Here is a 25,338-nt window from a genome sequence, read left to right as displayed (position 1 = left end):
TCTCCCGTATCTCCTCCATGCTCTTAAAATTGTGCTGGGAGACACACTAAACCTCCTTGCAACGTCACGTATGGATGTGCCATCCTGGTGGAGTAGGACTGCCTCTGCAACCTAATTGCAGGTACTGCCTTATGCTACAGACAGTGACAAGGACCCTAGCAAAACACAAAACTAAAGACAAATCTTTCAGGAAGAACAATTGTCTTTGGCCACCACCTGCAAAATAATTCCCTTTTTTGGGGGTTGTCTTGCTATTCCCTCTCCAGTGCACCTGTTGTCACTTTCATTTGCACCAAAGCAAGTGAAACTGATTCACAATCAATTGTGCTATCTGGAAATATACCTAGCAAATTCTATAGGCCTACTGTTCGTTTGTCCTAAGTGACCAGATGAATTGAATGGAAAGACAGTAAAGGAATGACAGAACAAAATAATATATCTGCCCCCAGGCTCCGTTTCCATGGGAATAGAGATTAGACATGGAAATGGACCTAACAATTTCAACCATTCTCTCTTGCTCAGCTTTGCTTTAAATTACCATGAAGGCTTTTTAAATGTGCAACATCCACTTTTCTACACTGTACCTAGCAAATCGGGGTTCCGAGTTCTTATTAAGCCATTCTGCAACTACACAGGGCTCCATTAAATGTGTAAAGGTTAATTTAAGCTTTTTTTCCCCCAGAATCATTAAGGGAATGTGGTGTATAAGGCATAATGAGGTCTGTCCATTCTTGGGCTATGTTTAACAGAGAGGACAAGTGAAATGAAAAAATGTAAAGGAGCAAGTTATGCTCTGAAAAAATCTTGACAGATAAGATCAGAGGCGTCAGATAGAAAGCTGGAGGGGGAAGCAGGTGGTTACCCCCAACCACATACATAAAGAAACAACCTTCTGCAATTTCATACAGCCTTATTAATTGTCTCATTCTCCATGCTGTCTAGAATCTTTTCATCTGTATTCTGTGTTAGCTATGAGCTTTACATAAAGTTACAATTAAAGTGTATACACTGCACAGTGCATTATGGCAGTGGTTGCCAGAGCTCATTCTGATATGTTCAGAACTGATCTGTTTCAGACAGAGGGGACAATAATTCTAAATGTAAATAATAAAATTCAACAAAAATGTTTTGATGTATACAGGTGCAAATTTTCTGTCATTTGGACAGGTTGAATGACATGCCCTCATTCTCAAAAACCATGATCAAAACTATTCAAGTTAAATATGGAAACTTGGAAAATAGGAAAATATGTCCCAGTCTACATTAATAGAGGTTGACCAATAAATCAGGAAATATTGGGCCTGTGCAGACCATGTAATGTTAACCAAATTACAGGCATTGAAAGGCCTGTATATGGTTGAAAATGAGAAGAAATATTATGCACAATTTATATACCGGTATCCAACTTTGGTTAAAATGCAACATAAAGCAGTTTGTACCAAGGAATTGTGTAATGTCTACGCCACTAGCAGCACCAAATATATTTGCAAAAATCATTACTGTTTTCATACAGGTTTCCCAAACACTCTTATCATCCACAGATACTACCTATAATGCTAAAATATGTTGTACCATGGTTCATGCAGCTCAACTGATATAGAACACATAGAGTACTGATCAAATGTATATTGTATACTGTAACTAGAATTCAGCTTTTCATAAAATGCATCGACCAAATAAATGAAAATGTACATGTACAGGTAGTGTTGTCAACATTACCGACTTCGGTACCAAGTCGGTACTGAAATAATAAAAATGTGACAAATTTGTTTAAGAATGTTGAAGTATCTGTTCAACAGCGCTCAAAATGCTAGAGGGAAATGCTGGTATCGTCAATTTTTTTTTAATTACAGTGCCGACTTGACAACAATATTTACAGGTGATGAAAACGAAAATCTACAGCTATCGCAAAAATTCCAAAAGGTCTCTCAAATCATTGTGACCAGAATTATTTTACTATGTTGTCTTTTCAGAAATGGAAAGCCTTCTGCTACTCTAGTATTTTATGATACCAAATAGGGGTTTGCCATTATTTGGACAAACTGGTTAACAGCTTACGCCATTGATTCATTTCTTCAGTGACATATCAGACCACTAACAAAAAAAAAAAAAAATAGCAATGTTTTGATAGTGCCACAGTGTTTGCCCTCTTCAAGACGTCAACTTACAAATGGCATTTTTTTGTAGTTGACTCCACATTGAACACAATTACACACATTGATTTCCATGACCCCACTGTTTATGTAATCCTTAATTTATTATAAGAAAATTGTTACATTGAATCAATAAACTAAATTTTTATAGAATTATTATATAGTTATTAGATTAGTGTGTACTGTACATATATTTTAGAATAGTACATATACTTTCCTGCATGCTGTAACACTTAGTATTCCCTTGAAGATTTCAACATCAGCAGATTGTTTAATTCTGTAGACACATAACAGTACTTTTGTCTTAGAATGAATATGCTATCATATAATGATGAATAGATTTAATACCTGACTTTATGTGACCCCTGCAGGCTGTGTCATTACTGTTTCCGGGCGAATGACCTTCACCAGTAATAAGTCAATGGAGATTGAGGTTTTTGTTGATGCTGACTATCTGGTGGAGGCTGAGAAGGGAAAATATAGGGCTGTCACAGCCTTTTTCACCTATATCTCACTGGACAAAGACAACAAGCCCCTTCCTGTGCCACCACTGAAGGTGAGTAATTCAGAGCTCATGTACAATAGGCGTAGTTAATAGTGAGAATTGGACCCTAATCTAAAGTGTGATTGACATTATTAATCCAAATTTATATTTAAAATGTCTTTTGAGCAAGAAAAAGACTGCTGATGGAAATTGAAGGTAAAGTTGATCGCAGTCCAGTGTGGAATATAGCACAGTGTTCTCCACTGTATGCCAGTGCACATTTTGCCAAATATATTAGTTGATCAGAGTTTTCTATACATACAAAAATTGTGCATAGTATACACAAAAGTAGAAAAATCTGCAGTTATACTGTATATCACTGATGAAGAGTTAATCTCAAAAATATTTTGCTCTTTGCACATTACAGCACTTTTTTGCCTTGTTCATTGTGTGCGAATCCTTTTGTCTATTTAAAAAAATATATATTTGGGGGGTAAAAAAAAAAAAAAAGGTTTTTGATTGTGGCCTGTGGAATGTTGGTCCACTCCTATTCAATGGCTGTGCGAAGTTGCTGGATATTGGCAGGACCTGGAACACGCTGTCATATACGCCGATCCAGAGCATCCCAGACATGCTCAGTGGGTGACATGTCCGGTGAGTATGCTGGCCATGCAAGAACTGGGATGTTTTCAGCTTCCAGGAATTGTGTAAAAATGCTGCAACATGAGGTGATGGTCATGGATGAATGGCACAAAAAATAAGGTGAATAACCTGTGGTAGATTTTCCCCTACGCACCTGACTTAAAGGGGTCATAGAATGAGAATAAAAAAAATAAAATAAAAAAAAAGTTAGTAGCTTTTCAACCTTCATAATATATTTCCAAGACCCTTGTGATGGTACATCGACTTACAATAGGTTGAATGACACGTCTGCCATAGCCTGACGGGGTCTGTATCGCTTTTACTGGCACTACGTAACTTCGGGGTTCGGGTAGTAACCCGAGCACAAAAAGAACTACAAAATTCGACTGCTTTACGGCATACGTCACTTCCCCCACCACTTCCTCAAATTTGGACGTGAGCGTTTATATACTGTCTATGGACGTGAGAGGCCAACCAGCGTTTGTTTTCGGCTTTCGTGCGTATGTTTTTGTCATGGGGGCTGTTTACACCTGGCCACTTCATGCGTTTTCTCAGATCGGATAGCTATCTGATCGTGGAAAGACCAGGTGTAAATGTCCTCCGAAACGCATTCAAGACGGATTTGAATCCGACCGCTCAAACCACTTCAGGAGGAGGTCTGAGACACATTCCAGACGAAACTTGACAAGTGTGCATCTGGTTGTTGAAACCACATATGTAAATTGTACTCCTCCCAAAAATGTTAAAAAAATAAATAAAAAAACGTGTGAGAGCGTGTTATAGTCTATATGTTATTGCCAGATATGACGACGCTACTGGAACACGCATTACCACAGCTGAGCATCGATTCATCAAGCCAACGTGCAAACTATCGCAAATCAAAGTGAAAGTAAGTCACAGACGCTTATCACACAATCATCATCATTAAAAGTAAAGAAACGAAATGATCTTACCAGGGCTGTTACATTTTGAAATTTTAGCTGATGATCAATAAAATGCAGCTCATATCTGTTGCTTTCGGTTAATTGCACTCCATTAAATCTGCATATAGCGCGAGAATTGAAGATCGGATTTAAATCCGTTTCGCAAAAACACATTTATGTGACCAGGTGTAAATGGAATCGTTTTGATAAATCAGAAATCCGATCTGAGAAAACGCATGAAGTGGCCAGTAAATAAATCTCTTATTTGTAAACTTGTTTGCATTCTATGTTGTATGTTGTTGCGCTTGCTTGTAGTATGTAATTTCTTTACATGCTGTTCATTCATCCATTGCTGATAATTAGACCAGTCCAATAATTTCCACATATGTCTAGCTAGCTTTCGATTATCAGAGCTGTTAACAGACTTGCTAACAAACACTCGTTTCTCTTATGTGTTTTTTGCGTTATGTTTTATTGCCTAGCAATTTACGACAGTGCAAGTATTCCACAGCGACTCTAGGGGTCGCTGTTTGACAAAAACACAATTTCTCCACAGTGTGCCTTTAACTTTGACAGTTAAGAGTTTGTTATACTATAAAAATACCCTGTAAGTTTCAAAACTCAAAACTTTCTTGTTATTCCAAAAACTGCTTTTATTGAAACCAAGGCCAGCAAACGACAGGATCTAAAAAGTGGAGACTTGTGACGTCACACTTCAGCTTTGGCCCCGCCCACTGGCGCGTTAGTGAACAGTAGGCACGTTTCCCTTAGAGATTTGCACAAAACGTTTGTGATTTTTTTTCTAAATATTGATAAAAAACTATTGCAAAATGACGGCGTTTCCATTAACCGATGTTATGCGAGTAAAACGTAATTTTTCCTCTTGCGATAAGTCATTCCAAAAATCATGGTTCCCAACAATGTGAATGTCTCAGCAGTGCATTATTTGTTTTTATTCGCTGTATTTCACTGTGGATCATTTGGTAAATTTTGGCGGAGGCTTTGCAAACAGACTTTTACGATATGGATCTGCCAGCAATGCCACAAACATGTAAGTAGTCATGTTTATTCTAATGCCTGATCTGTGATCAGTGATTTCTGATGTAATTATTCAAGTTCAGACAGATTATCTCTCAAAATATCGTTCAATACTGTTTATGCATCAGTAAATCAAGCCAGTGACTAAACAATCAACTTCTCTTAGTAGGATGAAAATAATCTTATTTAAACTGTGATTAAATTATATAAAGAAAGCAATCAAAGAACACTCCCTTTCCAATTGCCCAGGCTGTCAATCAAACGTTTATCTGGACACTTGCCAAAACTCGTTGATGAACATGATCATCATAAAATCATGACGCTGTTACAATGTACAGTACAACGAAGCTTTTACTGTATTTACATCGTGTTTGCATTGTTATTTGGTGAAAGCCAGAGGTGTAATTTCATATGCGATCAACAGACTGTCTGTCATCTGCTCAATGCTCATCACTGCAACCTTTCATGTGATGGGAATAGATCATTATGATCAATACTTTTCACGATTCCTTAATCTCAATAGCTGTTATAGTAAAAACGTAGTAAAAGTTTTAGAGTTAGTTCCACATGTAATACTAGCTATTTCATATGCAAACATGTCAGCCAATCACAGCAGTCTCTCAGCAGACACGCCCCTTAAAACAGAGCGTTCAAATCAGAGGCTAAAATCAGGCTTGGAAAAATGCCTTTTATTTATAAATTATGACAATTTTTATGTTAAAATCATACTAACATTATAAGGGCACCCCAGGAAACCTAAAATGATAAAATAATCCAGTCTATGACCCCTTTAAGTTTACCTGGGGCGTCTCCAGTCGACACTTAGGGTGTATTCACACCAGGAAAGTCCGATAGTTCACTTGCTTTGGTCCGGACCAAATAAAATGTTTTTATTTTTGGTTTGGTACGGTTCGCTTTCACACTGCTCTTTTTGCAAGTGAACCAAAATTTGTAAACAAAACCACAGGTGTGCTAAGGTCGTCCATTCATTGGACAAGGATTCTCAAGTAGGGAAATCAGGAAGTGCAAAAAAAAAAGGCTCAGCATGGAGATATTTCGTACTGCAATATTTGTTCTTTTACTGATTTTGTGTTATGCTCTACAAATGCAATATGAAGAAACTAATGAGTATCATATGATACAATGTCATCATTCTATACGATGTTGTAATTTGGATTGAGAAGACGACAATGTGCTGCAAGACGGTTCCGTCAAGCATTTATGCGCGATTAGACTAAAGAGAACGCTCTGTATGTGAATGTCCTGATGCACACACTCATTCATTCATTCCATTCCAATGATGCACACACGACGCGCAGAAAGACGCACAACAGTATCGTGTGGCCAGACAGCGCGCCGGAATGGAATTCTCTTTCGCACTTGAACGAACAATAACACAAACCATTATGCCAAAATGTCCGTTGTGTTATCCTCATAAGAGCATAAGAGCAGTCAAATAATTAAATGAACGTAAAGGCGCAGTGCTTTCTTGCAATTGGGTCGGTTCATGTTCACATCGTAAACTAACCGTACCAGAGTTCTTTTGGAACCGTACCGAGACCACCTCTTCAGCTAGGTCTCGGTTCGATTGTTTGGTCCGCACCCGAGTTCGATTGCTGTATTCACACCTGCCCAAAAGGTCCGCACCAAGGGTGGAAACGAACTAGAGTTCGATTCAATCGAACCAAACAAGGCAGGAGTGAATACACTCTTAATAATATTTATGCTCTAGCACTGCGTCTACAGTCGACAACTGGCATCGAGTCAGTTGACATCTCAACCTTTTTGAACACTATCACTCGGGAATACGGTCTTTAGTACTCCTCTAGTCTCGCGTAGCCAGACCTTCAGACTGACTGCAGAAGGTCTGGACTCTATCTGAGCTTTTCTTGGCCAAGGACCGCCCAAGAGGACGTTTGACTGACATGTAACCCAACCAATCACAGTTCGTTTTGTTCCGCGTCATGTTTAGGGGCGTGGCAATATAATGTCGATGTCCCTACAATAACAGACCGGTGTGCATCTAATAAATTATTCATTCATGAACGTTGTGCAAGTTTACTGCAACAATGGAGCCGCGAACTTCACATACTTTTTGAAAATCCAGCGTTTAATTGATCCTGGCAAGCGCTATTGTCTCAGTTGTAAACACAACGGCTTTCTTCTTCCACGAGGGGTTTTGGCATCACGGCATTTTTTTCCAGGCGGGCCGATAAAGAATGCGACACACACGTCTCCCGGACATCCTGTAGAATTCAACCAATCAGATCGCGACTTCGAAACTCCTGAAGTGTTTCCAGAAAAGTGTGCCATATGCATCAGACGTTTAGCCAACGGTCCGTGGGCGTGACGTCGGAGGCTGAGACTAGTACTCCTCTAACTTGGTACGCAGCATAAACTAGACAGACTTTAGACATTGCCATTGAATATGGAAGGCATTGCCTTTGATCCCAGGAGGATCTCAGACCAATTTCAGAGAGAATCCTACCAGCAAAAAGAGTACAACAGTTTTTTATAGAATAGGAGCATGGTAAAGGTGACATGATTCATTACATCATCTTTCTATTGGTTCTTCATATGTAGAATTCAGCAAACCCTTCTGTTAGGTGAAAGCAAATCTGGATATCTTCATTACTTCACCTTGTTCGTGAGTTTATATATTTAGACAACTGTCTAGTTTCATTTCCTCTTTTGTTATATTCAGATATGATTCAGACACACACTGACTTTGGCCCAATGTTTGTGGACATTTAGGTTTCAAAAGCATATAAATGTTAATCCTGCAAGGAAAAGAAATGTTAGTAATGATTAATTTAAAAATTCCATCACAAACCTTATTATGCATCAAACAAATAAAATTAATATTTGTTATTAACTATCATCAGCTATATTACTTCTACTGTAAAAAGTCTCTCTGGCATGGAGGCTTGGAACAAGCTGCATCTGTTATTGTCTTGCTGGACAAAGATTCTGAACATAGTGTCTGTTAATGTCTCGTTCCTCACAGACTGGAGGCTGAGAACGTGGTTGTATCTGTTTTTGCCTCACAAGCTGTAGACCCATCTCATGGAATCTGTTGTTGCCCTCTGGACAAACCGGAGTCGGTTTATCTGTTATGTCACCTTTGCAGACCAGAGACTCAGAACTTGTATCTGTTGCTGCCTTCCTTGTAACGGGCCGCAGACTCGTAACAGTGCAGCGTTTCTGTTTAGATCCTCTCCCCTTACAGGACTGAGACCCAGAACTTTGGAGGAGGAGGAGATTGCAATTTGGTGCTTCTCCATTCCAGTGCTGTGATTGGCTGCTGGCATCAGAGGGGGCACACACAGTTTAGCCCACCCTTTTTTCCCCTGTGGAACTCCTTTGCATAAAGCACACAGTTAAAAGTTTTTAAAGTTTTATCGATGCATTTATCACTTTCCAAACCACTACCAGAATACCTTTGGCAATATTATAAACAAATACCACTACTGCTGCATCCGGAGGTCCTGAGGAACTTTTATGGCAGTCACAGACCAAGACCTTAGGAATTAGTCTCCAGATGGTTGAAGGGCAGAAACTGCATGTGGAAGTCCTGTCCTTCTCGGGCATGATAGAAGTCGTCTTCTTGCCATCTAAGAGGTGTCTGGCTGTTATCCTAGCAGCTTTATCTGATGGTGTTGGACAGTTTGTTTGTGTTAGTCCACCAAGATCCAATCAAAATGTAGCAAACCTTTGTTCACTGTTATTGGACAGAGAGGGGACCGGCCATAAACTGGGCTCTGGAATGTGCTGTTCACCACAATATTAATTATTTATTTAAATGTTGTTTGCAACAAAATTATTTTGCCAGAATACTAAAATATTTTAAATGGCCAGCAATGGTGAAAAGATGTATTTTGCAGCCAGGTGATGAGTTACAATATCTGCCAACAGGAGACAATGGGGCTTGGTGTGAAATGTTGGTGGACTTCAGGGGGGAAATAAAATGTATACCCAATTAAAACAAACCAGCTATGGCCATATATTTCAGTTTTCTCATGGGAGATTTCAGGTCAGCTCTTCTTTACCATCACACTGTGTATTCTCTCTGATGTTTCTGTATCTCGCCAGTTAAGCCGCGAATCTGTCTCACTAGATTAAAAGACATTTGCTGGCAGCATTCTAAATAACATTTTAAGCCTATTTTGGACAAAAGTTTCCCCTAACAACTACATGCCGTATTTGGCTGTAAAGGAGTCATAATGAAATGCTGGTCTTCAAAGATAATTACAAGATACTTGAATGTATTTATTCCAATAAATTATTACCAAAGATTTATGCTGATGCTGTCCAAACCCCCACCTTGCCTAGGTCGTTTCCAATTGTTTTGAGGTCACTAATGGCGCTTTTCCACTACACAGTACCAGCTCGCCTCGGCTCGCCTCGACTCGACTCGACTCGGCTCTGTTTGGTTTTCCACTGTGTAAAAGTTGTACCTGTACCTGCTTCCAGGTACTTTTTTTCGTACCACCTCCAGCGAGGTTCTAAAGCGAGCTGAGGCGATACTAAAATGTGACGTGGAAACACAGCAGACGGCTGATTGGTCAGAGAGAATCGTCACTATTCACTGCGTCATCATTGCACGCGCCAGACGGAGTATCCTGAATAAAAAACAGCAAAAACAAAAACAAAAACATCCAAAAACAGCATACACTCGATTTCCTCCATTGTCCTGTGTGTGTGGGTAGCGGGTGTGTCTCGCGCGTCTCGCGTAAAAGATTAAGTCACGGCAGTTTCCTGCGGCGTCGCTATGACGACCAGGTACTATTGTGGAGGTACTATCTGCAATGGAAAACGGAGCGAAAAGCGAGCCGAGCCGAGCCGAGCTGAGTCGAGTCGAGTCGAGGCGAGCCGGTACTGTGTAGTGGAAAAGCGCCATAAATCTCAAACCTCCTTCAGGGCAAATCTATGGGAGTTGTATTTTTATTTATTTTTTCTCTCTTATTTTTTCATTTGTCAGGTGAAGATTCTAAGTCTGATCACACTGCACCCGCACTGTCCAAAAAGACTTTGCTGAAGTTTAGGGTTAACCCAAATAAGCAATAAGGAATTTTCCTTATGCATTACATTGTGTGTAATTTAATTGACACAAAAATCAGTCATTATCTAATAAATATGTTGGGTCATGTAATTAACTGCAAATGATATGCAAAATGTTTGCCCCAAGACCCTCTTGAGCACATGGCTTATACAACAAATAAGGCATTTACATAAGATTGGCCTCAGACAGATATTCATTCTTGAACAGAAGGCCAATCAATCATCATTTTGGCTGTAAGTAGGCATGCCGAGACGCCTTCGATATGGTAGTGACAGATGGTAAGCTCCATAGGTGTTGGCATTCTCAGCTCCCTACAGAAAACTCATAATAGCCACACTGTGCACCATCAATACACAACTCTCAACACATGCTCAGTTGCTTGTGCACATTGAGCTCAGAACCAGCTCTGTGATTCTATAATTTGGGGGTTCATTTGATGTCTATTACCAAAATATATCATCAGTTCATCTTTTCTTTTTATAATCTTTTCTTCATTAATTAGCTTTAAATAATCATTCAAATTGTTTGAAAAATATACCAATTGTAGAATTTTAATAAAGCCCATAAAACGTTAATGTCTGCATTATTTGTTTATTAATTTCTAAATAACAATGGATCAAGTTTTTTTAAACTTTTTTTTATTTTTTATTTTGCTACACATAAAATATCAACGATTCCAATTTATCTCAAGATAAATAATAGTTATTAGCACACAGTAGCAGTACAGTAATATAAAGTAAATTACTATAGGTTGTGTGTTCTACACAATTTTAATAAAATAAAATCAGTTTAATAAGAAAGGTTCAAATTTTAGATCGAACTAGGCTATGTAAATGATTTAAAAAGTCATGGTTGACCATACAATGCCTAATGCTGAAATGACATGTCAAAATAAATTAGGTAACACTTTACACTAAGGTCTCATTTGTTAACATTAGTTATCGCATTAACTAACATGAACTAACAATGAGCAATACATTTGTTACAGTATTTATTAATCTTTGTTAATGTTAGTTAATCAAAATACAGCCGTTTATTGTTTTTCATGTTAGTTTGCAGTGCATTAACTAATGTTTAGAAATACAACTTTTGATTTTGATAATATATTAGTAAATGTTGAAATTAACTTAGATTAATAAATGATGTAGAAGTATTGTTAATTCTTAGTTCATGTTAACTAAAGTAGTTAACATATGAAACCTTATTGTAGTGTTACCATAAATTAAAATTCCATCAATGTTACCCATCAAGTGCCACTTTTGGTCATAGTCACAGATCACACAAACTTTTACAAAATATTACTTACATTTATAACGTACCTGTAATGTTATACTATACAATATACAATAAAGATTGTTTCTATATTTAGGGATACATCTGGCATCAACCAAAAAAAATATTTATTCTTCACATTAAATTCAATTCTTCACAAAACAATTAGTGCTCTTAGGTATGTAATGTGTTTGGTCAGCTATGTCACTTGTGTGAATGTTATGGTCAACTGTGTTTAACATTTTGTAATATTATATAGAATTCCAAACGCTTCGGTAACACTTTATAATAAGTGTACAGTAATAAAGTCCTTGCAAATAAATTGCAAACTATTAGTTTATACATTTTTGTCTCTACATTAATATATCAATAGGCTATATACAAATAGTGATTGTTTAATTATCTCATATGCAGAGAATTAGATAATGCTTTAACAACTTATTAACCATAAATAGTTATCATTTTAGATTAGGTTTCTATTCCATAAATAGAAACGCAAATGAAAACTGCATGAGCATCAATCATAGTGTGGCTCCTCACTCTTGTGTTTCAGAATATAAATAGTATATTGACAGACTATTTCTGCTATTTCAGACTTCAGGTGTTTTTTCTTCCTTCTGTGAGAGACATTTCATGACTATTTTTAGGATTCCAGTTTTAGCTCTTGGTGGAGGGGAGTTATGGGCTGGGGGAGGGGTGAATAGTACTGGGAATGAAAGCACAGAAAAGTGGGGGATCATGGGATGGGTGGGACTACACACAGTGATCACCCAGACATTCAGAGGTTTGCCCTTTTAGAGCCAGCATTATGACAGGGTCCTCTCAGGAAACATTGCAGAGAGAGACAAGATGAATGAAAACATCATGTTCTTTTAAGAACAGCATGTACAGTACTTTTTTTTTCTTTTCTTTTTTTCAGTAACAATATCTAAATAATCTTAAAATAAGGTGAATTTACATGAGAAGCAAAATATGTAAAATAATGAGACATGCTTTAAGAAAAATATATCATGAAATTAGCATAAACCTCACTAAAGTTTGTTAAATCTATGTAGGAGAAATATAATTATATAGATAGTCTTAGTAGCCCATATTACACAATTTTGCATCTATGTAAATGTATTGTTTTAAGTAGCCTATGTTTATTTATTTTTTTTTACTCAAAAACATGACAAAAATACTGATTACAAAAATGATTTTTGCAGTGTATAGACACATAGACTTTCTGGACCCATTAATGCTTTTGACAAACACTCAGCTGGTCCATGCCAAACAAAACAAGTTGAGTTACCCTAGCAACCACTGGGTTTGCAGCGTGATAGCTGTTTATTTTTAGAAACAGCTCGTGATGTGTGTGCAATAAGAGGTTAAAAGCGTGATATCACACATCAAACATGAATACAAACAGAAATACAGGATGACTTATTACATTAAACTTCGAGTAAATTTCTTATCTATCTTACATTTTTTCTTAATAATTACGGTGAAAATGTACAGTTAAAATTTCCTGAAATACAAATTGTCTACATAAGCTTTGCATACATTGTATGTGGCAATAGACGTAGGAAAGGAGCCAATAAAAATGCATTTTTTATTAGATAGACTCAAAACACTTGAATTGAATATATATTGATTTTGCAATAAGTACTAAAGAAATAGCTGGAGCATTCTGACACATGCATGTTGTTCCAAACCTTTATGACATTCTTTATTCTGTGGAACACAAAGGGAGATGTTTTGAAATGTGTTTACAATGTCCATTTTCATACAAATAAATAAGTATATCATGTCTGGGACGTCAAGCATAAGCATAAGGACAAAAAAGTGAATGTAGTTCATACTTATTGTGCATTATATTCCAAGTCTTTAAATTTTTTTATTTATTTTTTTCATTCTGCCACCTGATGGAGTTTTGGTTCCTGTGGAGCCAAATCTGATGTGGAGATTTCGGACTTGGAGTATGAGAGAAAAGTCATTTTGAGAAAACGGGTTTTAAAGATTTATCATCAGCCAATGAGATTCAGCGCATTCAGCCCTTTTACTTTCACGATTGGTTGCTGATAAAAAGGAAATGACCATATTTGGATCCGATAGCATTGTACAGGAGAGACTTTGTACACTGTCGCCTTTTTTTCACCTTTGTTGCCATTGGCTTGGCTTGCTTAGTTGGGGACATTAAATTTAACATTTAATTTAATATTCAACAATAATATTGATCTACCTGCATTGACACTATTACACAAGAACTGAACTGAACGATGACATCACGGTTTACTCCAGAGCGGCTATAATATATATATATATATATAAATGAACTAAATTAATAACTTTTGTTTAAAAACAAAAATGAAACATAACTGAACTTACTTAAGCTGGACTGTGACACTATTTTCTTCTGGAAACAAACTTTTTTGCATTATTTTCCTGTTATCTCTGTAAAAGCTGCTTTGAAACAATCTGTATTGTAAAAAGTGCTCTATAAATAAATGTGACTTGACTTGACTTTAAATTATAGCCTTGAACAGACCGAAATTGAATTTATTTGCTAAAAACCTCCCCCTCCACCAGTGCTCTTATATATTGTAATAATCATGTCATGTTTTTTTCCTGTCTCTATTGCCTCAGTTCTCTTGCATTGTTTGTTGCTAATTTAGTTACACACATGTTCCATGTTTCATTGATTACCTTCCCTGTGTATACAAACCTTTTTTTTCTCTCAGTTCTTTGTTCGGCGTCGTCCACGTTTAATGTGTAGGCCTAGTTATTTGGTGATTCTCTGTTCCCTTTTGAGAACGGTCACATCGTATTGCATAGCTAATACGCAGTGGGGAAACTCCTTTCCTCGAGAAATATTGAAGCTAATAATTTAAGGCGAGACACTACAGGTGAATAGGGTAAAAATTTTAACTAGCAGATATCACCATGAAACGTTCCCAGTTATAAAGCCAGGTTAAAAAATATTTTTTCATTGTGTTCACATATTAGATGGGAAAAAAATTACAGAGGGATTTATGGATATCTACTTTTGTTATCCTGTAAATCAGAATATACTGTCAATAGCCTTAAAAAAAAAGATTTTCGCCATGTTTTTTTGGAATAAAATGTTATATAAATCAGGCTAGGAATAATATATTTACAAATCCCTCTGTAAATGTCTTCATAATATAACTAGGTACAAGACTGGAAGGTTTGGTGTATATAGGTGCTACTGATGTGGAGATTTCGGACTTGGAGTATGAGAGAAAAGTCATTTTGAGAAAACGGGTTTTAAAGATTTATCATCAGCCAATGAGATTCAGCGCATTCAGCCCTTTTACTTTCACGATTGGTTGCTGATAAAAAGGAAATGACCATATTTGGATCCGATAGCATTGTACAGGAGAGAGAGAGCTTTCCAGCGGTGCATGTGATGACAGGGAGCAGACAGCGATCGCGGAGCAGCATGTTGATTAAGAACGCCAACTTTTGTTGAATTTATGAGAAATCTACAGACGCAAACAGACAAAGTGTAGTAAAATAAAGACCTAAATGTGTATTTCGGACTTTTTTTCGCCACAAGTCTGAAGGAAGACATGTTATTGAAGACAAATATCCAAAAATCTCAAAATTGACCAGTAAAAAAACCCCAATGTTTTTGCCTGCCGTGTCTCGTCTTAAAACGTAGTGCAGCTGCACAGCGAACACAGCAGAGCGTCTAGCTCTCCCATTGGCTATGCTGCGGCAACTGCATAACCTATGGCCAAGCGCCTCTGATGTGCGACCCAATCAAATGACTTGGCGCCCAACACATCAGAGCGTGCCTAAATGGGCGCAACATTTTAATATTAATTGTTAGCTAAAAAGTAGTCTCAGCCTCAGTTGTCATGCCCACGGAACGTCTGATGCATAAGGCTCTTAGGTAGTTTCGAAGTCTTCATCTGATTGGTTTAATTCTACAGGATTTCCGGGAGACCTGTCACATTCTTAACTTTCCACCTGGAAACAAAGCCGTTGTGATGCCAAACCCCCTCATGGAAGAAGAAAGCCATCGTGTTTACAGCTATGACAATGAGCGCTTATCAAGATCAACTATAATCACTGGATTTTGTGATGTGAAGTTCACGGTGCCACTGTTGCAGTAAACTTGCACAATGTTCTTTAATGAATAATTTATTGGATGCATGTCTGTTATTGTCTGTTATTGGGACATTGGCTTTACATTTTCACGCCCCTAAATGTGACATGAAACAAAAACGAACTGTGATTGGTTACTTTACATGTTAGGCAGACTTGGCCAGTGAAAGCTGCGATGGAGTTTGTACATGAGACTAGGTACAAATTACTTATTGTTTTAATGTTGTATTTCAAAACACTTTTGCTGCTATTGGGGTAGAATATGGTAAGGTAAGGTTAGGAACAGGTTTGGTGGTATGGTTGTTTAAGTTGTAAGTAAAGGGTCAACAGTGTAATTATCCATGTATTTATAGATTAAGTGTATTCTATCAAATTATTAATTTAAATGTTAGCACATAGTTAAAGACACTTAATATTAAGTAGGACCATAGTGCAATGTTCTTTTTGAAGCTTGATAGCCTCAGGTCATCATATTATATTGTGCTATGGAAAAAAGAAGCACAAACATTTTGCATAACATTTTTGAAATGGCAACAGAATAATTTCATTTTTAGGTGAACTAACATATTCCTTGAAATATTCTTGGCAGATGGCGGGACCATGATTTCCTGGGTGTTCTGGCATATATCCTGAACCCTAAAACCCTCCATTTTAAAATTAATGAATACTTCAGACAGAGTACATTTACAATATGTGATATTTTAAAACTGTCTCACCCCTGAGATATATTTCCAAAGAGAATGTCCATATAGTGTGCATTCCTACACTAACATGGAAATGCATTCTGGGAGTAGCTTCAAAGGTCACAGAACAAAAGGTTAATTGAGACATTGTGGATCATAGAGCTACTTATATAAAGCTCTACTTTACAGCTGAATTATCAGCAGACTATAGTAAAATGACTTGATTAGGACTTGATTAGGCATCAATAGAATAGTGTTAAAGTTTAGGGCAAATTTTAGTTCTAGGCTGAATCAGAGCCACTTTGCCATTGTTATGAACACAACAGATGCCTTGTTGTCTATTGGTTGTGGATGAAAATCACTGTTAAGTTGGTTATAGATGTAAGAGATTTAGATTTTGAATGACAATATTTTAAACTTTAATCGGGAATATTTCAAATGGATCTAAAATAGGAAGCACACTGCAATCTGCAATTTGTCTGAAAGAATTAAATTGAGTCGATATATCTGGCTTAATTACAGAAATTTAAGTAGGAAAAAAAAACTTTTTATTGGAAAGTCAATAATTTGCTGCTTTGCGAGCACTTTACAAATTATGTGATTGTTTGTTGAGTTTGACTACAAGTACAAAATGCATTTTTTCTAATAGAAGTCTTCTCGTTCTTGTTCCCAAATAGCTTATTTCAATGATATAATGGTTTTAAAGGGGTCATGAACTGTAATTTTTTTTATAATGTTCCCTGAGGTCCTCTTATAATGCAGTCATAATTTAGACATAAATGGCTGTTTTTGAATCTCTGGTTTGAACACTCCATTTAAAGGCACATATCTCCTTTAAGGTTTCGGTGTAAATGCCCACTGCTATGATTGGGTATCTTTGCATAATATATTTGCATTTAACATGTGAAACTGTTAAAAAGCCATATGATAACAGTTGCTGCAATTAACTAACCATGGAAATTGTTATGTTACTGTACAATAGGCAGTGTTTTGTTCAGCACAAGTTCACAGATCCACGTGAATGCTCTATAACTAATAAAATGTAAACATGAGATCCATTATGCAGTGTACATGGTTTCAATGATTATAACAAAATTTTGGGCAAGAGAGCAGAACTGAGTGATTGACAGCTCCAGTAATAAAGGGAGTGTTCTTTAATCATTTTATATGTATTGGCGGTCCAAGCCATTTTCCGTTCTTTGCCATTTCCACAGGGGCCTTGCACAAAGGATTTGATGCGTGAAAACATAGCTTGAACAAAAACTAGCTAAAATCACATGATATAATACAAATTACACGTATCAAAATCGATATAAATATAAAGAAAAATATTACAAAACCCTTAATGTTGTTTTAGTGTTAACAAAATATAATTTAATAACACTTTACAATAAGATAATGCATTAACTATCATTAACTAACAACGAGCAATACATTTGTTACAGTATTATTCTTTGTTTATGTTAGTTAATAGAAAAATACAACTGTTAATTGTTATTTCATGTTAGCTCAGGTCCATTAAATGATATTAACAGATGATATTAACTTTTGATTTTAATGATGTATTACTAATTAATGATTTAATGATGTTAAAAATAACATTAACTAAAATTAATAAATGCTTTATACGTATTTTTCATTCCTAGTTCATACTGATTAGTAATAATTAATCAGTTTCTAACTACGGGTGGTAGTGGCGCAGTGGATAAGACACATGCCTTTGGTGTGAGAGACCCGGGTTCGAATCCACTGTGAGACACCAATGTGTCCCTGAGCAAGACACTTAACCCCTAGTTGCTCCAGAGGCGTGCGACCTCTGACATATATAGCAATTGTAAGTCGCTTTGTATAAAAGCGTCAGCTAAATGAATAAATGTAAATGTAAATGTAAATGTAGTTATCTAATGTTAACAAATGAAACCTTATTGTAAAGTGTTACCAATTTATCACAATTTCAATATTAGTTGTAGTGGGTGAGTCAGAGTCAAAGAAGTGTTGATCTGTGTCTATACAGTCAGCCTTGTGCTGATGTATTTATCTCTATTACATAATAAAACCGGAAGTAGAAAATAGCCATTTCTTTTTTGTATTTTAATGCCTTAACATTACACTACACTCCTTCTTTAAGGCAGTGTTAGCTATACTATTGTATAGACTAAGTTCATATTTCTCAATTAATGACCAAAAGCCATTTATTGTGGCATATATTTCCAAACAACATGTAAATCACAACAATTACTTTGCAATATATATTAGTAAATGTTTTACCAATTACCTTTTTCTTTAGAGATAGAGATCTTGTTCATAAAATGCTTTTTCTTCACTCAGCTCGATATAATGTTCCTGTGATTCCAAAATGTTATGTAGCTATGAGCTATTGGCTGATTGGCTCAAAAAGCAAACAGCAGTCTTCAGGTTGCGTACTTCTTGGCGCTAACAAGTAACTGCCATTGAGTTGAATGCTAACTGATAGTGTTCTCCCGGTCTATTGGAGCTGCCTGGGTAGTACTTATGTAAATAGACCAGCAGTAAATACGCACTAAAAATGTCACGGGTTCAATTCAAGATATCAGCAACCTGTCAAATGAAGAATTACTGAGAGCACCTGTCACTATTGTGCCCTTATCCCCAGGTTGTTGTCTTTGCGAAAAGTGCACTGTGAGAAAGACTATCCTCTTCATAAAAAGAAGCTAGCTGTAGCTTGCTTGTGGCAAAAAATCCTACACACAAGATCTCACAGCATTTACCCAAGCCTCAACAGACCATTTACGGACCAGCTGATGTCTCCAGTTGAGTGTTTGTTCCTTCCTATTTTTCTTCCTAGTCTTAAATTGACTTTGGAACAGTATGTACTATGAATTGCATAATACAATTGAAATACTGTTTGTTCCAATGTTCAAAATTCTTAGTTGTTGTTTTTTTAAGTTGTTTTTTTATGTTGTTTTTTCTAAATATGGGAGACAACATAATGTTTATAAGCGCATTACATGGCTGGAAACTGAACGTTTAAAGGTTCAATCTCCACAAGGAGCAATCCATTAGATATCACTATTGTCCTATTGAGAAAGGTTAACAGAAAAGACTGGTACTATAATTTTATCATTATCATTTTAAATATAAAAAAATGGATCAATTATATCATATATCTTTGTATCTATTTGGTATTAGGTGGATAGTTAAATGTGTGTTTTTATGAATTATAATAGTAATTATAATAGTTCTTCCAATGTTTCATCAACGGACTAGCGCTCGGATTGATATGGTAAAATCGATGCCATCATTACTGTCTTGATGATTGTGTGTACAATCGCTGAGGACTGAGGAAGCCTCCGGAGTAATGAGCATTTTGTTTCGGATGCGCTGTAAACGGTAGACCAATCACAACAGACTGAGGCATCTGGCCAATCAGAGCAGAGTAGGCGCATGCATGGATTTAGAGAGATTGAATATTGAGAATCATTAAAAAATGTGATGATGTGCAATGTATATTATGAGAATATGAAAGTGTTTTTTGACCTTTTATGCATGTAAACCTGTTGTAGAAGACCTCCAAAAAAAATTAGGAACCTTTAAAATAGCATAATTGGGTCACTTTGAACTTTGGAAGGAAGATTTTTTTTATAGGGAAGCTAAAACAAAAAGCTTCACAAGGGCTTCACAAAAAGTTTTTATTTTATTCTGTGATTTCCCAAGATTCTGTATCATAATCTAATTTCAATTATTTTGTTAATTTAATAAAAGCACACATGATGGAGGCATTTGTTCACTTTTTATCTCTTATCTTGATGGCCAATAATGTACTTTTAAATGTCACAATTGCTTGCTGAGATAATAGCACAAATATGATACCATATCTTCTGCATAGAAAGCCGGTACATTAGCAGGCAATTAATTGCCTTCTTGATTGCATAAAGATACCACTTTGCTTCAGTTGTTTTAGCCAATATGCTTTAGATTTGTGTAATTAAGAAGTGAAAAGAGCTCAGGGACTGCTGCAAGAAAGACCCTGTGCCAGACCACATTTATTTCCCTAACTAATAGCCAGCCTTTCTAAGCTTAAGTCCTCTGCAGCTATTTTTGGTTGACATTGTTAAAAGACAACCCCAAATATAACCCCAAAATAAAAATGCTGTCATTAATTTAACCTCATATCTTTCCAAACCCATACAGATATAATTTTTTTCATGAAGCACAAATGGAGAATTTTTTAAAGATCCCTTAAATGAGCTCTTTTCCATACAACACAGTTTTTGAACCTGAATTCTAATAATGACGTCAAAGGTTTAGTGGTGGGGAAGACTTGGTGTTTTTGTCCATTTTAGAGCTGTACAAAACATGCGATTCATGTGGTACAGTAATGTCTAGATTATATCTAAAACTGGTTTTATTTAAGTCATAATACTATTTAATATGACTGGTTCACCATGATCACATTAGCCCCTTTAACACAGTAATCCGGGTAAATTACCATAAAATTGCCAGAACAACTTTACCGGTAAATAAAAAAATGTGCTGTTCACACAAGCAACAGTGTTCTGGCTTTTTACCGGTAACAGACCATTCACACATCAGTTCCAAAGTACCGGTAAACTCTGTGATGATATCATTAACCAGAAGTAACCTCTAAAGTTGTTGACTAATCTCTTCATCCGCCCGGACGAAGAGAAGCGCTTTAGTTTCGGCATCACTCCAATTTGAAGACATTTGTAAACAGCTGAATAAACGTGTCATCTGCGTCATAATTTTATGAAGGGCTCAGAGCTGTTGCTCTTTTAACGGCTTCTGATTGGCCCAAATCCCTTGTACGTGCAAAATACCGGTAATCTTCATTCTGCGTTCAATTTACCGGTAATTTACTGGTATTTACTTCCCTTACTGGTAAATTGCCGGAACCAATTTACCGGTATATTTTAAAAGGTCCTGTCCACACATGATCAGTTACCGGTAATTTACCAGTAGAGACTGTATAAGGCTACTAAGTTGCATCGACTGAAGTATATTTTGGGTCATAACTACCAGGCAGATAGTTATTCTGTCAGATGTCAGATAGTAATGGCACATTTTCACTTTCAACAGTTAAGGTCAGGCAATTCTTGCGACCATAAGCAATCCAAAGACGACAGTGGCAAGGAAGCCCTTTGCCTCATGGAGGCAGACATGTTGAGATCACATCACCAGTCGAATATTACTCATTTTAACTTGCTAATACCATTGCAAATGCGGTCCCATTTTACATACAGTATATAATGTGTTTTTTTCTGATACTTTGGCAGTTCTTAAGGAGGTCAATAGTGGTACCTTCTGTTAGGTAGCTAGCTGTAATCATTTCAAAAGTTTAATTAACATCCTTAAGTGTTAAAAATCAAATTCGCCATGACATTACACAACATTACCTGTGTTGCTGTATATTCTCTGACACATAGAAGGCAGTGACATGTGAACTCAAGCTTTCATATCTGGAAGTATCTGCATTCATCTATTTGTGTAGAGGCCTATACTTGACAACAATTCCAGTCTCTTACACATATAGGGCTATTTCCATTTGCAGCTTCCATTTAACTTCAACTGTTTTTTTTTTCTTTAACACTAAATTGTATGATGTTTCACACTCTAGTGGTTTCTGCTGAAGCAATCACTCTGGTCTTCTGCCAGTCACTCTCTCTGTGACTGCAGCACTGAGCTTCCCTCCAGCTTAATTTAATTTGTTCAAGACAAGCACTGCTGCCATGGCCCCGTGTCTTTTCTTGGCCTCATCACAAGCCCTGAGCAACAGGACAGTCACTGACCCAGCCAGGACTTCCTTCAAGGTCACATGATGTTGTTTTCAGACAGAAATAACAGGGAGTGCTTTTTTGTTTTGCTTTTGTTGCAAGAGGCAAGTTTCATTAATTATAGAATTATACTATTTCATTAAATATACACAGCTTTATGAAATATTTCATTTTTGTCAGCCAATCAACAGTCAAATACATATTTCTGTAATGAATTGACCAGTGTCCCAGGCATCTAATCTTTATAACATTTGTCTACATAATGTAAAAGTAAGCTTAAATTGTTTTGTTAAGTAGCTTTGCATTGGGGTCCTGATCACCCTGTTGGGGATTATATTGTGATAAGCATCTTCTGACTCTACATTATATACATATTGTGAATAGAGAACCTTATTGGGTGAGAAGCAATTTGAAAAACAACAAAAATTCTATATTAATGTAGTCACATTTATTAACCCATTTAACCATTCTCAGAATTTCCATGTTTTTGTTGTTCACACCTTCACTGATGAATTTACAGTGATTAAAGAGGAATTATAAAAAGGATAGTTCCCACTGGTTGGATGAGCCATGTTTAAAAATTTCGTAAAATGGTGATAAATACACCTCTATCTATGACGACACATTCTGTATGAATGCAGTGAGATGCACGTTGCTTGGCAACTAAAAACATCCTCAGTTTACACTAACTATATGACATTGTGGAAGAATTGTTTATTCCAATAGTTATTGTTAAGAAATGTAACTATTCCTTGAATATTGGTGTCTTTTTTCAAATTGCCATTAATCATAATAATAGTTGATCCTTTTTACCCTGTTCTGTCCTGCATAACACCCTTTAGCCATGGTAAAATCACTGTAAGGCACAGCCTTAAGTGTCTTACTGCTTTAATTGATCAACTGCACGCCACAAAAAAACAAAACAAAACAAAAATGCTATAATTCATGTTCTCCATAAAACTGGGTCACCATAAAATGAACTTTTCTGAGCCTCAACCTCAGTACCCCTGTTAAGTATAGTGTATGCGCCTCGCTTGTGCTTATATAACATTGCTGTGGATATGCATTCTATATCTCTGATCCTCATTTGTGCACATGCCCTCATCAGCCAGGCTGCTTCAGTCATTGCACAGTTTGTTCCCTAAGGTTGGCCGCCATCTGCCACTGCCGCGCATGACTAGCTGGTGACCTATAGCCAATGATAAGAATAGCCATGGTGTAGTGTGCAGCTGCAAGTTGAAGCCTAACGTCAACTGACATCCTGCTCTCTCACACAGTATTGTTGTTTGTCCATGATGAAGCTGTGGTCCAAAAAATAAACATCCATTGTGTTGTTTTAGATCTCCAAGAAATTGGCGAATTCGCTCATTTAATAATGGAGCTAGCACTCAAAATGTAGCTAGCACTCAAAATAATCTCAAAAATAAGCATTATATTTTCACAGCATTATTAATCGGTTTATAAAAATACTATTGTGCATTGCTTGTTCATGTTAGTTCACAGTAAACTAATAAAAAAAAAATATTTAAAAAAATATTAGTAAATGTTGAGATTAACAATAAGATTAACAAATTCTATACTAGCTCATTGCTAGTTCATATTAACTAATGTACAGTAGACATTTTGATTCATCATAATATAATTTTTTTAAAGACAATTGACAATAATTACCAACAGTTAGTTAAATTCTGATTACATTTCAAACCACTTTCATCACATTTAGAACAATTATGCAAGATATTTGGTGGTGATAGATATTCAAACAAAATCATGATATGGGGACTAACTGGATATAGCATGAGATTTTTATATTGATCTTTTTACAGTTTCCGTACACCCAGTAACAATTAGGTAATGCTACATTCCAAGACAATCTTTTGACATGTTTCCACCATTAAAGTTCTCTTGTGCTTTAATTTAAATAATTAATTGTGTAGTTGTGTGTACAGTAGCTTCTGTACTTTACAATAACTCACATCTGCAAACATTCATTCATTCATGACAGACATTCCATGCTCAAGTGGGGAAGCAAAAAATGTAGAAGTGTCTTTGTGTTAAAATATTCTGATAATGTTCTCAACACTTTAGTGGTTTTCCATGATATGTGTATGACCTTTAAAATTGAAACGTTTCCAGCATTTCACAGTATCCAACAGTATTCAACTGGGTGTAAAATATGTCATTTATTTTCTTGCAGTTGGAAGGTGAAGAGGAGCAGAAGCGGTTTGAAGAAGGGAAAGCGCGCTACCTGCAGAACAAGGCAAAGAGACTTGCAGATAAGGAGTGTCATCAATGACTTTAACAACGCAAACACCATATTGTGTTGTAGAAGAAAATTCTGGCATTATAGATCATCAACGTACAACTTACTATATATATCAAGAACCTCTCTTATTCCAAATGCAGTTCACCTAATAGAAAGAAAAATATAGGTTTAATTGACTATTGGCTGCATTTACCAAAGCACTTTGTGTATACTGTATGTATCTTAAGTGGATTGAAATATATTTTATTGTAACAAGTTATTTGTGAAATCTGCATAAGTGTATTATGCACTAATAAAAGCCTAATACTGCAGCATCTTATTTGCTGTGAAATATCTATCCATAATGCTGGATTGACAGATTTATATGATCAAATTGCTTTTAAGTTTGACAGACAGACAGATGGATCAGTAAAATGCTGATTATTGAAACTGGTTGTTTATTCTTTAATACGACAAATATGACTTTCATTTTGTTAAAAAGACTACAATCAGCAGTTGGTACAAGTACTTAAATATTTTTTGGGTTATTTTTCTTTTAATTTCTCCAGATGTCAAGAGCACACAGTCACAAATATGCAGTTGAACACAATGATGGGAACTTAAATTAAACTGACACACACCTGTCATTGCAATGCCAAATGAGGACAGTTGAAATACTCACCACAAACACACAGCCATTAGGTGTGTTCAACTTGAAGCGACGCTGCACAGAAAGATCAGTGTATGACATTAAAGTAACGCGAGAGTGATTAGAGAGCAGACAACAGGGGTTGGAGGACTTTCAATACAAAATGCATTTTACCCCAGTGTTTTTACTAGCCTTTTGGCCAACATCAATTTAAAATACATCAAGCCATGACAACCTTCAGTCAGCCAAGGAGCATAAGACTCAATTCATTCTTCAACACCTTAGGATTTATTATTAATAATA

The 25,338-nt window shown here is 36.3% G+C and overlaps 1 protein-coding gene and 2 long non-coding RNA genes across 5 annotated transcripts in view; 1 reads left to right on the top strand and 2 right to left on the bottom strand.

Moving 5' to 3' along the window:
- Positions 1-24,718, top strand: part of acot7 (acyl-CoA thioesterase 7) — a 113,677-nt gene extending 88,959 nt beyond the window's left edge. For all 3 annotated transcript variants that reach the window (XM_082189469.1, XM_082189470.1, XM_082189471.1), the window contains 2 exons: positions 2,525-2,709; positions 24,339-24,718. In XM_082189469.1, coding sequence (XP_082045595.1) covers positions 2,525-2,709; positions 24,339-24,437 — 284 coding nt within the window. In that variant the 3' untranslated portion in view covers positions 24,438-24,718. The remainder of the gene's footprint in view (positions 1-2,524; positions 2,710-24,338) is intronic.
- On the bottom strand, positions 5,114-7,754 carry LOC309513566. Its single transcript, XR_014211468.1, has 2 exons — positions 7,622-7,754; positions 5,114-7,070 (listed from the first exon to the last, which is right to left on the bottom strand). It is a non-coding gene; the product is annotated as an uncharacterized lncRNA (long non-coding RNA).
- Positions 10,288-13,254, bottom strand: LOC309513573. Its single transcript, XR_014211475.1, has 2 exons — positions 13,223-13,254; positions 10,288-13,177 (listed from the first exon to the last, which is right to left on the bottom strand). It is a non-coding gene; the product is annotated as an uncharacterized lncRNA (long non-coding RNA).
- Positions 24,719-25,338: the final 620 nt, after the last annotated feature.

Source organism: Leuciscus leuciscus, assembly GCF_965113295.1.
Source record: "Leuciscus leuciscus genome assembly, chromosome: 13".
Classification (NCBI taxonomy): domain Eukaryota; kingdom Metazoa; phylum Chordata; class Actinopteri; order Cypriniformes; family Leuciscidae; genus Leuciscus; species Leuciscus leuciscus.
This window is presented reverse-complemented; position numbering and strand designations above follow the sequence as displayed.